At 47.1% G+C, this 15,805-nt stretch overlaps 1 protein-coding gene across 6 annotated transcripts in view; it reads right to left on the reverse strand.

Moving 5' to 3' along the window:
- Window positions 1-336: 336 nt before the first annotated feature.
- ALDH18A1 (aldehyde dehydrogenase 18 family member A1) overlaps window positions 337-15,805 on the reverse strand; it is a 41,526-nt gene continuing 26,057 nt past the window's right edge. For 5 of the 6 annotated variants that reach the window (XM_025194552.1, XM_025194554.1, XM_006038076.3 and 2 more), the window contains exons 9-18: window positions 11,806-11,950; window positions 8,885-8,958; window positions 8,029-8,128; window positions 6,500-6,720; window positions 5,429-5,566; window positions 5,097-5,292; window positions 4,814-4,935; window positions 2,946-3,132; window positions 2,521-2,616; window positions 337-1,308 (exon numbers count right to left, since the gene is read on the reverse strand). In XM_025194552.1, the coding sequence (XP_025050337.1) occupies window positions 1,127-1,308; window positions 2,521-2,616; window positions 2,946-3,132; window positions 4,814-4,935; window positions 5,097-5,292; window positions 5,429-5,566; window positions 6,500-6,720; window positions 8,029-8,128; window positions 8,885-8,958; window positions 11,806-11,950 (1,461 nt within the window). In that variant the 3' untranslated portion in view covers window positions 337-1,126. The remainder of the gene's footprint in view (window positions 1,309-2,520; window positions 2,617-2,945; window positions 3,133-4,813; window positions 4,936-5,096; window positions 5,293-5,428; window positions 5,567-6,499; window positions 6,721-8,028; window positions 8,129-8,884; window positions 8,959-11,805; window positions 11,951-15,805) is intronic. The other variant, XM_025194555.1, reaches the window with a different exon arrangement.

The raw sequence follows: 15,805 nt of genomic DNA on the forward strand, positions 1-15,805 counted from the left end.
GACAGGCAGAGCAATCACAGGCATTGGGCCACCAGATGAAGCCATGACAGACTGGGGCAAGGATCTAGTGTTGGAATTTAGATTAAAAGAGGAAACCACATTTGGGATTTCTGCAATTAAGCCCCACTTCCACGGAAGGACATAGCCAATTTGTACAACATGCGACTCATTTTATGTGAAAAAAGTGACAATGTTAATGAAATGAAAGAAAAAATTGGAAGAAAAAAAAATTGCAAGATTGCCAACCTCCAAGTGTTTGCCATTGTTAACTAGGGGAGTCTTCTCTAGAGAAAGTTATAATTTCATTTTAAATAATCACACACTTGAAGACCAAAAAACATTTTGCAAGAACTTTATTTTGAAAAACATGGAGTTAAAATACCATTTCCATTCTCCTGTGGGGATGATAAAGTTTCATATAAAACAATGAACAAAAATATTTGGTACAAATATTCATAAAAGGGTAATGGAATCCACATTTACAGTTGTGAAATTTATCTACACTTATCTGTAATTAAAAGAAATCAAACATTAAAAAGGATCTCTTGGTCAAAGCATTCTGCCGCTGGAACATTTATTCATCGATTTACCTAACATTTAAGCGCAAAGTAAGTGTCAGAACATCCCAGCCCTTCCAAGAGCTGCCAAGATGCTAGGACTGCAGGGAAAGGGAACACGCTCGGCAATACAAAGTCTTCTCAGAAACAAAGCCCTTCAGACCAGGATGAGATGGCCAAGTGCCACAGGAAGATATTAAGAGAAAGGAACAGGTCCACCCCAAAGCAAATAAAGGTGGTTTACCAAAGGAGCAAGGGAGAGAAAGGAATGCAAAGGGGAGAGTCTCACTGTGCAGCTGGGATGGTCTGAGGACCCAACTCTGGGAACAGGTGTCTACTTGCAGCCTCTATGTTTGTTGCTACATGGCGCTAACAGCGAGTAGGAGCAGGAACTCTCAGACAGACACAATTGTCTTTTCTTCATTTTACTGCACAGTGTCTAAGAACCCTCCCAGGGGAGCCAGAGCAGACAACTCACCTGAGGGCAAGTACAAACTCCTCCCCAGAGGCAGCTCTGGAGCCTGAGCATCCTCAGTAAACCTGTCGCACTCCTGGGCTCTCAGGTGCTGTTAGTTGGTGTTCCTCTGAGGGATGGGGAGGTTCTCATGAAGATATTTCATGCTCCCATGCTCCGAGAAGTCAGACACAACATGATTGTCCCCTCTCAGCAGCCACTTTGTAGTTAATAGTCCCTCGATCCCCACTGGTCCACGGGCATGGATACGAGAAGTACTGATTCCAACCTCGGCCCCTGCAGCAGCGGGAGATAGGAACACAAGATGAAGCTGGGTTTTGTGCACAGTTGGCTCTTTGCTGGAAGGAATTTCTCTTATTGCTTCAGTGCTACACAGTTCTTGCATCTTTTCCAAGACGAAGAACAGCCAATAGTGCATCCTTTCCATCCCATTTCCCCCAAGCAGAACTCAGCTTACATTTTTTTTTAAAAAGGGAGGCAAAGTAACGTCTCTCTGTCTACAACCTGTTTTTCCAGAGTGAAACAGCCCTTATGGAGCCAGCTGGAAGCTTTTTTCAAAAATTGAAGTGACATCCTTACAAAGCAGAATCAAGATTCAGTTTGTGTTCTGAAAGTTTCACACTCTGTAAAAAGCTCTGCCAGGATATACAGCAGGGATGCTCAGAGCAGGAAGCAGCTGCCGTAACTGGGCAATATCCTACAGACATCCACAGAGCTTGTGACCAAGGCCATCCTGTGCATTGCTGCTCCAAGCAACAGCGCTTCGCTCACACTGAAGGCTCGCACTGGGAGCCTTCTGCAACTCCCACAAGGCTTTGTGAGAGGAGAGAAATGGAACTGCTCCTGGAATTTCTCAGGATACCACACCCCCACATACACAGCCCCTTTCGATTCTGGGACTGTAGTGGTCAGCAGCCCAGCCTGCGAATGCAGGTGAAAAGGTGTTGCACTATGCCAGACTGCATGCGTACACATGTGTGTGAGGTATTCATTCATCTCCAGGTGTAACAATCCTCACGGAAGAGACCACTGAATCCCCTCTGGAATTGAAGTGAAGGAGAAGACCATATGTTATCTAAGCATGGTCATTTTAGGGTCTTCTCCTGCTATGCACTAAACTAAACTAAACTTAACACCACACAGCCTCAAGGCTAAGGCCTTTAGAGGTTACTCAGTTCCACAACAGAACATCTTTTCTCCCTTCCTAACTGACTCGCCTTCCTAATTAATCCAGGTGGTATAGTGTACTTTCTGCTGCTGTCAAAGTTAACTACACCCACCAGATTTTTATCTGCTAATCCTTTCAGCTGAAAGATCCTAATGTCTACTTCTGCTACAGTATCTTCTCTAAAATCCTTCCAGGAAGCTCTAGGCAGAGGAGGTACAGCCTCATCTTCCAGGATTCAGGCAGGTATCTGCTAGGTGTACAAATCCCAAATTCAAATCTGCAACCCAAGCAGAGCAAAAGAACTGCTCCTGCTCCCTTACCAAGCCCAAAGCGGTATCCATCGGAGAATCGGGTGCTGGCATTCCAGAACACACAGGCACTGTCCACGTGCTGCAGGAAGTACTCTGCCGTTTTCTCTGAGGGAAACAAACAGATGCAAACTGATGTGAGCATTCAGAGATCTTCAGTTATGTGCGCAGTGCAAGAACCTGCACAAACCAAGTTGTGCAGCACAGCATTAGGCAGATTAGTCATGACCAAACCAATGCTGACAGCCCTTTCACCACAGCACACAGATGTCAACTCTACAGGTCTGCAGCCATGACAGTAAGAACGATCAAGAGAGGTTCTGTCCTAAGTAGCTTCTGGGCCTGGTAGCCTTACATGCCATGAAAGTGCACATCAACCACCAGTGCCTGAAGTTTGACAGCACGAGCTGATGCACTGAACTGTGCAGGGCACTGACCATTCTCTGTGACGATCACATCTGTGTGAGAGCTTCCATATTTGTGGATATGTTCAATGGCTTCCTGGACACTGTCCACCACCTCGATGCAGCATTCCAGGTCTCCGTATTCTGTACGGAGAGACTTCACTTCTGAAGGGCTGAAAGTCAAGTAAGACGCAAACCTAGGGCCAGCATGAATCTTCACCTGTGAGGACAAAATATGCATCAACTCACCTCTCCGAATACCTTCCACACAAAACAGCTGCCCCCAAGTTAAATATTCCCTAGAAATAAAAAGCTGGCTGCAGCACAGATTTCTTGCCTTATGTAGACCCTATAGACAGTTTCAGGTCATAAAATGTAAAAGCCATTTCTGGGAATTTTATGGCTCAGTGAATTAGCAACAGGATACTGAACCTGGGTCATGGCTGCCAACCAGCTGAACATGAACTGCCAGCACAATATGGTAGCTAGAAGATGTAACGTATTCCTTTAACTATGCATCAAGCAAGAGTAGAGAGGTGAGAGTACACCCAGTACAGCAGTGGTGAAACCATTCTGGGAACACATGTCCAGTTCTGGTACCTTCACTTTAAAAGGAATGTTAAGAATTAGAGATACTTCAGAGAAGAGCTATAAAGAATGAATCAGAAATACAGAGAAGATCCCTTACAACAGAGACTCAAGCGCAATTTAGTTCGTTTAACCAAAGTGAAGATTATGAAGAGATTTAAGTTCACGGCCTGGCTGCATGAACAAGCCCCTGCAAGATCAGCTTGGATAAGTGATCACAGAGCATCAGCTACACCACAGTAACTGCTAGTGTTCCTGGTCTTGCCCTGCAGAGAAAACATAGTACTTGTGTCAAGCAAAACAAGGCAAGCTACTCTGCGTCTGTCGCGAAGCACTAATGCTGCTGGGAGCCTGCAGAACCAGAGCTGGGTGTCTGTCTAATATTTATTTAACTGCCACTTGTTTGATACACAAATACTGGATGAAACTTCACATCCTTTGTGACAGACCGACACCACACTAGCTTAACAGCCCCTTCCCGCTTGCAGAAGGGAAGCCCAAGTCTGTGGAGAACTGCCAGTGGGGCTCACTGGGCAGCTTTCTGGGTCACATGGTTTCCCTTGGACACATCCCCTCAGCTCCCCTGTTACCAACACATGTGGTCCCAACTTTCCCCTCTGACCCTGTGTTTTCTGCACAAATACCCACAGCCCGCATGTCCTAGTGACATAGCACCAGCTGTGTCAAGTACCTGTTAATTAGCATTCAAGGTCTGAGCTGGGGGCTTAATCCTACAGCTCTCTGGAGCCCAGAGAAATTAAGCACACAACTACAAAGACTCCTGAACAGATGCTGCTGGAACTGCAATGTCTGCAAGATGCCGAGAAAGTCGTTCAAGAGCTTCGCTCTGCAGATCCTGCATAGACACAAGGAAAGCAGAACAGGCAGAACCAAGGACAGGTTGACAAGCATGGGTGTGGGGTAAGTCTGGGGGGAGGAAACAGTGCGAAACAGGGGGCAAAAACAAAGAAGGGAATTGAGCGTGGTTAAGATAAAGATGAGTGACAAACCTCAGGCACATGAGGGGCCGGTCTGGTGGACTAGCACCAGGACATGAAGAGTCAGGACCAAAAGCTTCTGCTTCCAGACACAGCAGAGAAAGGGAATACAAGCAGCACCAGAGAAGGAGCGCGATGCACATCACAGCTCAGCAACACCAGGTTCATCTCTAGGCAGAACCTGAGGGTTGGGGAAGCAGGGCCCCAGAAGCCCATTTCTGTATACCATAGCGCTACTGCAAATGCCTCTAACGTCCCAACCAGACTCCTAAAGGCTAGCAATTGTCCATAGCAAAACAGGCGGTGCTCACTGACCTGCTCCACTCTCAGCATGTCGATGATCTGATCAAACAGTGGGGTTCGCAGCTGGTCCCGGTGAATCAAGAGCGTCTCCAGAGCATTGCAAGCAGCAGGATATTCACACTTTGAGTCTCTGACTACGGTGCAAGAATGGACAATGGTTACAAGCTGCTCCTTGCACCCTCTTTCAAGCCTTCCTAATGAGCAAGCCTGAGTATCATGTACTTATGAACCTATGTCTTAAAACAATACAGACATCTCAGCTGAACTCAAACACAAGAAGCCTCTCCCACCTTACCTATCCTTGTGACCTTCTCAACACTGGCATCTGCGTCCACATATACATGGCAGATCCCTTCACTGTGCCCCATCACTGGGATCCCTTTAGCTGCTTTCTGGATGTCCCTAACAAGCTGAGATGACCCGCGTGGAATGATCAGATCTATCAGTTTGTCCAAGCGGCAGAGGTCCTCTACTTCCTCTCTGGTATTCACCTGTAATAAATAAGCAGCAGGTTTCTGAGGACTAAAGGAAGCTCACAGGATCTCTGCCTTGAAGCATTCACAAATGGGCTTCACTTATAGCACGTGCACACATCTGCCAGATTCTAGACTGGCCTCCAGTACTCACCAGCTGCACTGCATCTTTGACCCCATGGATAGAAAGTGCTTCCTGTGTCAGGTGGTGAAGGATCTGATTGCTATGTGATGCCTCCCTTCCGCCTTTCAGCAATAAACCATTTCCACTGGCAATGGCCAAAGCAGACACCTGCCAAAGGGAGAGAAGACATGAGCACTACAGAACATCAGCATAATGCAGACACCACTGGGCAAGTACCAGATTCCCCCTGCAACCATGCTGACCCTGTTGGAGTCATACCATCTTCCAGGCCACTCTGCCCAGGGAGCTATTTGGACAGACATAGGATGCACACAGCTCCAAAGCTAAATACACTTCATGGACAAGTCTCCAATGTCAAGGTGGTGCTGGCAAAGGGGCTAGCTGTGGATGGATGTCCCACTGCAAGGGGACACCAATGTATCACCAATGATACATTGGTTCTCCTCTGCACCAATCAGTCCTTCCAGCTGCCTGAAATCACTGAAGCTCTCCACGAAAGGAAAAGTCCTGCTTCTACTACAGTGCCTAAACTGCAAGGGTCTTTGTACACACCACAAAATTGGCCTTTAAAGCAGCTTAAATGCCCTTTTGCATCACTTTAATGGCATTGCTGTTTGCACGCTCAGCAGTGTATTCCACTGTAAATGACTTTGTAATATAGCAAGGTAAAACACCTTTGTGGTGTTTTAGTTTGCTACCTAACAAAGTGCAACAGTGCATGGGACGCTGAAACCCAACCCGTGCACTGTCCCCACCACCTTCTCCCACCACCAGCACACCCAACTGCCCTCCTGCCACCTTGCTGCTCTGCCCCAGGGCCAAGCCAGCCATTCCCAGGTGGCCGCACCCACAGAGGGAAGCACCGGGCCCCGCACTGCTCAGGGGCTTTGTGACCCAGCAGCAGCCCGTGCAGGCAGGCAAGAGGCCAGAACCTCAGTTTAGAGGAGTCCCAGCAAGGGAACCTTTCAGGAAACATTCAGGCACACGGCTGACCACCCCCTGCATCAAGAGAATCCTCCCCGACTCCTCCCCTGGTAACAACAGGCAGCTGCAGCAGTTCCACGTGCTCTTGCTACGTACCTGTGGGAGGCAGTCTGGGCGGGACTCGAAGATCACCAGCAGGACGCCAATGGGCACTGTCACCTGCTCCAATTCCAAGTCCTTTGCTATTCGCGTCCGGCGAATGACACGGCCCACACTGTCCTGCGAGGATGCTGCAATCTGGCGCAGACCAATGGCCAAGCTGTTCAGCTTGGACGTAGACAGACTCAGTCTCTTCATGAAAGGAAGCGCCAGTCTCCCTGAAAGAGGGGAAAGCGATTTAGCTGTGCTGAACAAGCACCACATTTGTTGGAGACTAGACTTATGCATTTGGAGGAACCACTAAGTGTGAGCTTTAAAGGACAACAGTGGCTGGTCCTTGGTTCCTTGTAGACGTATCTACCATAGAGGCAGCTAGCTGTTGTTCAAATGTTGCAAAGATGCTCTTGCTAGGGATGCATGTAGGGTCTACCCTGGAAAAACTGAGGGGTCACTGCAGGAGGAGGAGGACAGATATCAAGAAAGTGAAACCTGACTCACTGAAGGGCAATGAGCAACTGTGGCACAAGAGCCAAATACAGAGCTAGGTGTCTAACAGTGACTAGTATAAGGTAGAGAAGCTCAAGAAAAACAGCGATGGGTGAGACGGGCAATAGGAGTACACCCCTACCTTGGCCATGCTTGTTATTGGTGGGTCATTTCCTGGGGGTGAGATTATTTTGGCTCTATCAGTTTAGCAGCGAGTGCGCTCAGCACAGCTGCATGCATAGCTCACCCTCTGAAGGTGAAGTTTAAAGCAAGACACCTTTACTAACATCTCAGACATGACAGGAGAGCTCAATGTTTCTGCCCTTTTTAAAGAATTCCTGATGCTGCTAAAATAATAAACTCGTAGAAAGGCTTTGCTGTGAATGGATACATCCAGGCACAAACCCACTGCCTGCCCCAACCTACACTTTGCACACCTCTGTGCATCCTTCATGAAGGATGCAGGAGTATAATGTAGAAATGATTCATGATGTGAGCACAAGTCACCTGTCCCACATTCAGTCCATCCCAGACTTCTCAGAATAGTAACCTGATGCTGATTAAAGGCATTGCACCAGTTGCTTAAAGTAGACTAAGCCTAGTTAGTACACGGATGTTGCTCTTTTTGGAGAGCATTGTGTCACAACTGGCTTGGCCACAAGAGATGGAATTCACCACCATGGGGCACAGCATCCTGTGTTGGCCACCACTGCTAAGGAACATGAGGTGTTCGCCATGTCATGGCATCGCTCTCATGGGGACTTGGAGCACTGTCAGTTTTCGTACACCACTGTTCAGCACATTACCTGGCTGTGGTGTCCAATGCAGAGAAAGTGTTTCCTACAACTTTCAGAGCTACAGCTGCCTGCACTCAGGGCTTTCAAGGTCTTGGATTTGCTCCTCAGTGGCAGCCAAGAGGAAGGTCATCCCACAGAGCTCATTCCCAAATTCCTCAAGCCCGGAAGCAGAGAACATTCCCATCTCCCTGCTCTCTTGTGCAGACCCAGATGCACTATGTCAATGTAGCTGGCACATGTTACCTTTGTTCTCAGCTTCTTCCATGTCTTTCTTGTTTGCCAACAGAATTTCTTCTCTCTGGTCTGTCAGTAAGTCAGCAAGATGATAGATAATATCAGCTCTCTAACAGGAATAAAAAAGGGAATTCCTCTTATCATGGTAAACTCGAAGTAGCTCATAGTACTCTGGCTTCTGGTCCCTTCCAGCTCTGAACGGCACATCTTTGGACCTCACAGTTTCCTCCCTGGTTTGGCCCCCAGTTCCCCTCAGAGAGCTGACAGCTCTCAGCTTTCTCTTTGCTAGAAGTGGGACTGTATCACTTACTCTGCCATCTCCATTTCTGGCCTTTGCATCTCTTTGCCTTTCAGGTCTCTGCCTTCTTTCCCAACCCCAAGACCCTCTCCCTTTAAGACACTCCTATTTGCAGCTATAGCAGCCTTGTTCTTCATGGTGGCTCCCCTTGATCCAACCCAACTGTAACGCTATGGTGCACTCACTGGAGAACTGCACACAGGGGCACCCTACGGACATTGTGAGAATTCTCTTAGCGGAAGCAGCTGGGGCAGCCCACTCCTAGGTGCGTCTGAGGCATTGCCTACCGACTGTGAGAGTTTGTATTAAAATAAAGCAGTTATTTAGATGATGAAATACATATAAAACACAAGGATTCAAACATGCGTAACTTCCTAACCACAGCTCTGTAGCCCATCCACCATGCCATGCCCCTTCCCCTCTCCTAATACAGTACTAAGTGATGAGCTTGACAGAAAAGCAAGAACACAAGCCCTTTTGAGCAGGGACACATCTTAACTGTTTCCCAGAAAACATACTGCACATTTGTGGATTCTAGTAAGATCTGAGGTCATGTAGCCCTGTTACCTGTTCAGGTTGTAATGCTGCCAGGGTCCTGCCACCAGCTCGAGCCATTTCAGCCTGTTGTTCTACAGTAGGGCCTATGAAAACAAGAGTGTGCACACTGGATATAATTTTAACTCCAAGTTAAAGCATATACAAAAACTAAAACTCCTCATCACAGCGACCATCCACCAGGCAAGAAAAGATACACTGGCTAAAACCTCTCACCCTTTCTCTCAACACATGGAAGGGTGCACATGCGGTTCCATGTGCACATCCAAGAAGCTGCAACTATACCCATGCAGAAAGTGACATCACAATCATGCCTAATTATATTCATGTTTAGTGACCTGAGGAAGAATGTCTTGCATTCAAAAGAAAGCTTGTCTATCTCATTTCCCAGCTACATAGTTGGTCCATTAAAAGATGTCACCCTAAGGAATCCTTGCCTCTTAAATATATTCAGGTAAGCTTGGGGACTTGCAAGCAACAGGAAGAGACAGAAAAATATTCCTAGGTAAAGACAGTATCAGAGTGGTAAAAACCTTGTAAACAGACAAAAACCATAAACAAAAACGTTAAGAACTGGGAGCATACCCACCTTTCCTGATGTGTTCCTCCTCTGACCATCTCCCTGCTCTCTTGTGCAGACCCAGATACACTATGTCAGTGTAGCTGACCCATGAGGATACCTTTGTTCTCAGCTTCTTCCTCGTCTCCCCTAACCCCACAATCCAATATCTCAGGCTCTTCACAATCCTTTGCCCCTCCCCAAATGATCTCTGTCATTCCAAGTACCTGCAGAGGACTTCTATACTCCCTCCTGTCACTTTTTGGCCTAGGTCTTCATCCACAGTAGTGCAATCTGTTAGCAGTGGTTAGAGTAAGGAGATAGCCTGGACTCCTGAGATCATTCCCAGCACTAGGAGAGGAGTAGGACCAAGTGTACAGTGCAGAAGGTACAAACCACGAGCAGGCCAAGATAGTTTACTCTATTTGGGAAAGAAGTCAGACAAACTAGCATTTGTACCTAAAATGTTTGTCTAACATCTCTTCCTACTACTGAGTTGTTCCATTAAGAAATTGCCAAAACAAATCTAGCTTCTCTCATATTCCTTAAGCCATCACAACTACAAAGACCACTATTAAAACAGGCAAGGCACAACTTTCAGAGCTCAAAAAAGGAATTCTCAGTTAATACAGTATCTCTTTGGGTCACTGCTGGGATTGGTTCTCAGTCCACTGTCGTTCAATTATTTTTAAATCAGCATCTAGAAATAATAAATTCATGTCCAAGGAATGTCTCTCTCTCAGACACATGGGACAGCAAAAAAGAAGGATAAGTCAATACTAAAGAGATCTGATCACCTAAAAGGCAACATATCTTTTTCAAAGACATAGGAACAGAGAACATAGATTGTATCTATAGGAAAAAAGGATTGTAGTCTGAAAAGCAGTGGCTCTGAAAAAGGCTCAGGTGTTGCTGCAGAAGGCAAACTGAACATTAACTCCCAAGCTCAAGGTTTTGGGATAGCCAGCTAACACAATGCTTTGATGTACTATGAGGAGACCACCAAGTAGGATTAGAAGGAGATCTTGGTCTTACCAAGGCCGTGCCAAGGTAACTTTCCAACCCCGTATGGAAGTCCTGGTGTCTCCATCTTATACGGATAAGAGAAAATGGCAGAAGGTCCAGAGAACAGCTACAGAAATGATTTACACTCTACAAAAGTGTGCCTTAAGAAGAGAAGTTTAAGGAGTTCAGTTTTTTTTAACTCACTAAAGAAAGGTTGAAAGACAATTTAATGATAGCCCATCAGTGGTTGTACAAGGAGCATACAAGGGACTCTATCAGATCATAGGACCATGGGAAAGTAGGGCTGGAAGGAAACTCACAAGGTCATCTGCTCAGGGTAGGATCATCGCTGACTAAACCATCCCAGGCAAGCGTCTGTCCAAAGTACTCTTGAAAACTTCCATGGATAGAGAGTCTACGACTTCTCTAGGTAGCCTATTCCAACGCTTGACCACCTCACAGTCAGAAATTTCCTCTGCTGTAGCTTGAGGCCATTGCCCCTAGTCCTGTCCCCCATGGCCAAAGGGAAAAACCTATCTCCATCCTCTCAGTAATTGCCCTTCAGGTATTTAAAGACTTATCAAATCCCCCTTCAATCTTCTCTTCTCCTGAGTTTCTTTCAGCCTCTCCTCATAAGTCTCATCTCCCAGGCCCCTGATCATTTTTGTTGCTCAGGATAGGACACACACCTCAGATGCCCTCTGGCCAAGGAAACCAGGGGTCTTGAACCCACAGCCTTAGCCCCAGGAGGCCAGCAGGCACACTGCCGCAGCACAGCTACAGACCCTACAGATGGATACACATCTTTTAAAAATGATCTGCTAGCCTCACAAAGTACATTTTTGTCAGTTTCTTACAGCTATAAATAAAGTTGTAACCCATCTTCATCCCCCTAGGAAGCCTTCCCCAAGCCCCAATATCTACAAAGAATGCAAGAAGTGCCATGCCAGCATAGGCAACTGGTGGGGGGGCACAGAGGGGCATGTGCCCCCCGCCCCCTGAGACTGGCTGCCACCGCTGGCTTCTGTGGGCAGTCCTGCTTGCCCCCACCACACCGCCGCTGCCAGCTTCTGTGGGCAGTCGCTGCTCGCCACCCTGCCACTGACACTGTCACCCACTGTCATCCCCCCCCAGTCTCAGGAGGCACCAGTCACCCACGTATGCCAGGTCAGACCAACTGTCCATCTAGCCCAGTCGTCTGTTTCTGACAGTGGCAGGAGACGGACAGCATATGTTACAAGGTAGATCTAGAGTGATCCATCCCTTGCCATGCTCTCCCTGGCATCTGCCACCACTGGTTTAGAGATGCCAGAAACCTTCAGCCCTTCACTCAGTCCTCATCTCCAAACTGCCCCACATACCAGCTTACCTGCAGGTTTCACTTCTGAAAAAAAGGTGCCAACTTTTTTCCCTTCCACAATGTCCGTGATGACGTGGCCAGAGATCTTTGGGTGCGTCCCATTTGCAATGACCACAGAAGTGCCCCCTTGGAGGGCCCACAGAGCAGCCTTTACCTAGAAGGAAGAAAGCAAACACTGGGGGAAAAAATCTTCATGCCAAGCAAGCATCTTCTTTCAGAGATTATCCCTGCTTCATTGTAGGGATTGTAAAACCCTGCTTCGTTGTTTTAGATTGTAAATCCTTCACGACAGGAACCATCTCCTCACACACCTTTGGGAGCATACAAACACAGTGTAGGAGCTACCACAGGCTAACCCAGGTTGAAAATAGATCATTTATTCTTGCTAAATTTTATGGGCTGGAATCTAGCCAAGGCCCAGAATAAGAAAGAAATGCCCAACAGCATGCTGACAGAGGCTTTTTGAAGATGCAAATCATAACTTTTCCTGCACCGCTATTTCGTTGACACACAACAGCAAGCATTCTGCTGAGTGGAAGAGACCGTTTTCCTTCACAAAAGCTCTGCTGGTTTGTCCCCATCGTGTCATGCTCATCCAGGTGTCTGGAGTCCCTTTTTTAACTTCTGGCTTCCACCACTTTTCCTGCCAGCAGAAGGGTCACTGGTGTTTGTTCTCAGCACCGCTGGACATGCCTTTAAGGCATCGCTGCCCAACCAAAAACCAGCAGGTGATTTAATGATGGGCAGCATGTCTGTCAAAAGTTCAGCCACATCCTTCCTCCACAATTCTTGGATTTTATCCTCTCATCTTTGGTAATTTGGAACTGTCGATTCTGAAACGTCACCGCCATCACCTCGGTATGTGCTAAGGAAGAAGGATGAAGAGCTGACTCTCGAGACTGTCTGATACTGTCTGTTCTGTACTCAGCATAATGACAGCCTGTTCTTGTTTGGTTCCTAGGCACCATCATAGACAATAAACCTGATTTCTATGTCCTTACCTTCCTAAATTACCCCCCTGAAGTCCAGTGACCAGTGATTTTCTGAGGGTCTCCAGCTTCAGATCTTGAAGGATTGGGTACTGTTTCTATCTCTTTGGTAATGGCTCTTCAAAGTGATTTTAGTTCTTTGATTTCCCTCCCCAATTTACCTCATGTGCTGTACTCCTTTACACCAGTCTCACTGGGGCTGGATCACTGTCTTGCCTTTCAGTTTCCTTTTGCATGCAAGAATGCATGTTCTGACATGGCCATACCACATACAGTTTGTTAATCTGAGGCCTTCTATTTTTTCATTTTTGGGTTCAGACCCTTTCCACACGTTTCCTCATTGTCTATTACTAAGTGCCCTATGCTAGGTGCTATTCAAACATGGAAAAACTGTAAGCTGCTTGGGAAAGGGACTCAACATGTTGAACAGGCAAATGGGTAACAAAAGGAAATGATGAGACAATATTGCTGATCTGGGATAGCAGCCTTAGCCCGCTGCCCGCCCAACTGCTTCTGAGTTCTTGTACACTTCATGTCAAAGGAGAGTTTGAAAGAGGGATGCAAAGGAGGGACCTTTGCAGATGTGAATAGGGAACTCTTTGCAGATGGGCAAGGCAGTGTGGGAGTCTCCCGTCTGCAGTTTAGTGGCCAAGCACAAATTCTGATATCTATGATGTTTAATGCAATTAAACTATGGGCCAACATTTACTTGAAGCAGCTCATGTGTGATCATAGATTTCACAGACATCAGGGCTGGAAGGGACCTCGGAAGATCATTGAGTCCAGCCCCCCGCCCAAAGGGCAGGAAGTCAGCTGGGGTCATAGGATCCCAGCAAGATAAGCATCCAGTTTCATCTTGAAGGTGTTCAATGAAGGCGCTTGAACCACCTCCGGTGGCAGGCTGTTCCAGACCTTGGGGGCTCGGACAGTAAAGAAATTCTTCCTTATGTCCAGCCTGAAACGATCTTGAAGTAGTTTGTGACCATTCGACCTCATCATCCCTTGGGGCGCTCTGGTGAACAAACGTTCCCCCATATGCTGGTGGTCACCCCTGATAAACTTGTAGGTGGCCATCAGATCACCCCTGAGCCTGCGCTTTTTCAGGCTAAAGAGCCCCAGGGCTCTCAGCCTGTCATCGTAGGGTCTGCTTCCCTGACCTCTGATCATGCGCGTGGCTCTTCTCTGGACTCTCTCAAGCTTCTCCACATCCTTTTTGAATTGTGGAGCCCAAAACTGGACACAGTACTCCAGCTGCGGCCTCACTAAGGCCGAGTACAGGGGGAGAATGACGTCCCGGGATTTGCTGTAATTTAAAGTTTACAGCTGCGCATGCCAGGACCTGAGAACTGTAATGCTGAATTCAATTCTCAGCTAATTTAGTGAGGATATAATGGATTATCCAAAACTATGCACAGTTTCTATGGGCAGTTATTTGATGAGGATCGACATTTAAGGAACAATTACGGGGCCATTAAAAAAAAGCTCCTAAAACCATGTTTAAGTACTTAAGAGTCCCACATTTCAAGAGAAGACTCCTATTAGTTCCCATTGCCATCAATGGGATGTGCTGGCAATGCTCAACATTTTTCGAAAATCAGGACACTTGTTTTAAATATAAACCTTTATATTAAAAAAAAAGCTTTATCTTCACCTGATCATTATAATTCTAATAACGATCAGGATTTTAACTGTTACACACGATTCCTGGATATTCCCTGACAGATTTTAATATTCATGCACTGTGGTTTAAAAACAAATCTCTAGAGTAAAAGATGATTCAAGAGCTAATTTTATTGTGTGCAATATTCTTGTCTGTTAAAGACATCTGATATAAATTGCCTTAATTTAAAAACTACAACAAAAATCTATTAGACTTTCTTGTTAAATTAAACCTTCTCAAGAAGACTTGATTAATGTTATACTGCATTAATTAATTTGAAATCTGTTCTCTTTGCATTTAAAGAGCTATCTAAGCACCTTTCCTTCATTCCATTTTCAATCATATGGAATATACTAAACAAAATAATAATATATGTACGTACAGATATGGTACTTTAAGTTAAGACCTAAAACCTGTGCTCCTTTCTATAGTAATGGATAATGAAGAGCTCATAGTAATTTTTATGAGATAACTTGTCTTTATCTTTTCACCTCATCTGCCAAGGGCACTGGATAAGCATCTCACAACACCCCAAAGGTAGCAGCAGTTCATTGGTGTTGTGAGCCTATGGCCTCCTCCCAGCTTATCTGCATAGCCTGGCTTATTTGTGGCTGCCTGCCCAGTCCAGAAAGAAGCCGTAGTGACAGCAGTGCCCAGGTGGGCAGGTTCCCCTTCCCTGCCTGCTCTTCCATGACAGTGCTAAGTAAGCCAGAAGCTATGGGAGAGGGGGAGAGGGGGAGGCAAGTAGAGGGTGCCAGGGAGGGGAATGGAAGGCCTGATCTGGGTGATGACATCATCAGATGTGAAGCCTGCCGGGCACTCCAGCCATGAGCAGGGAGGTGTTGGGAAATACATGGAGTGCCCGGCTGGCTCCACATCTCCCCACTCACGGCCATGGAGTGCCAAGATGGGGGCAGGTAAGACTGAAGCAGCTCTAGCAGCCCTTAAGGGAAGCCACACATGGAGGCACCAGCTGGGAGCAGGGAGATGTGGAGCCAGCTGGGAACTCAGTGTTGTTAAGTCTAAGGAGGCAAGGGGAACCCATGCCTCCAGAGCTGTATTGGGGGGCAGGCTGTGGGCTTAGCTCCCTCCCTGCTTCCCTCCCATGGGGCTGCTGTAGCCCTGCAGGCAAGACCCAGCATGGCTGGGAACAGCGGGGCTGCACCAGGATGTCCTTGCACTCCCATCATGCCTCCTGCACCTGCTGCCGCTCTGAGTGACAGAGCCCTGCGCCGCTTCCTTCAGTGCAGCCTCACATGCAGGAGGTGCATTGCTGGGGCAGCGTTGAGTGAGCAGCCATTAGGAGATTCCTGCATGGCTCCTCTGTCCCCAGCCACACCGGCTCACAGGCAGGGGGGCA

This window comes from Alligator sinensis, unplaced genomic scaffold (assembly GCF_000455745.1).
Source record: "Alligator sinensis unplaced genomic scaffold, ASM45574v1 scaffold683_1, whole genome shotgun sequence".
NCBI classification, from domain to species: Eukaryota; Metazoa; Chordata; order Crocodylia; family Alligatoridae; genus Alligator; species Alligator sinensis.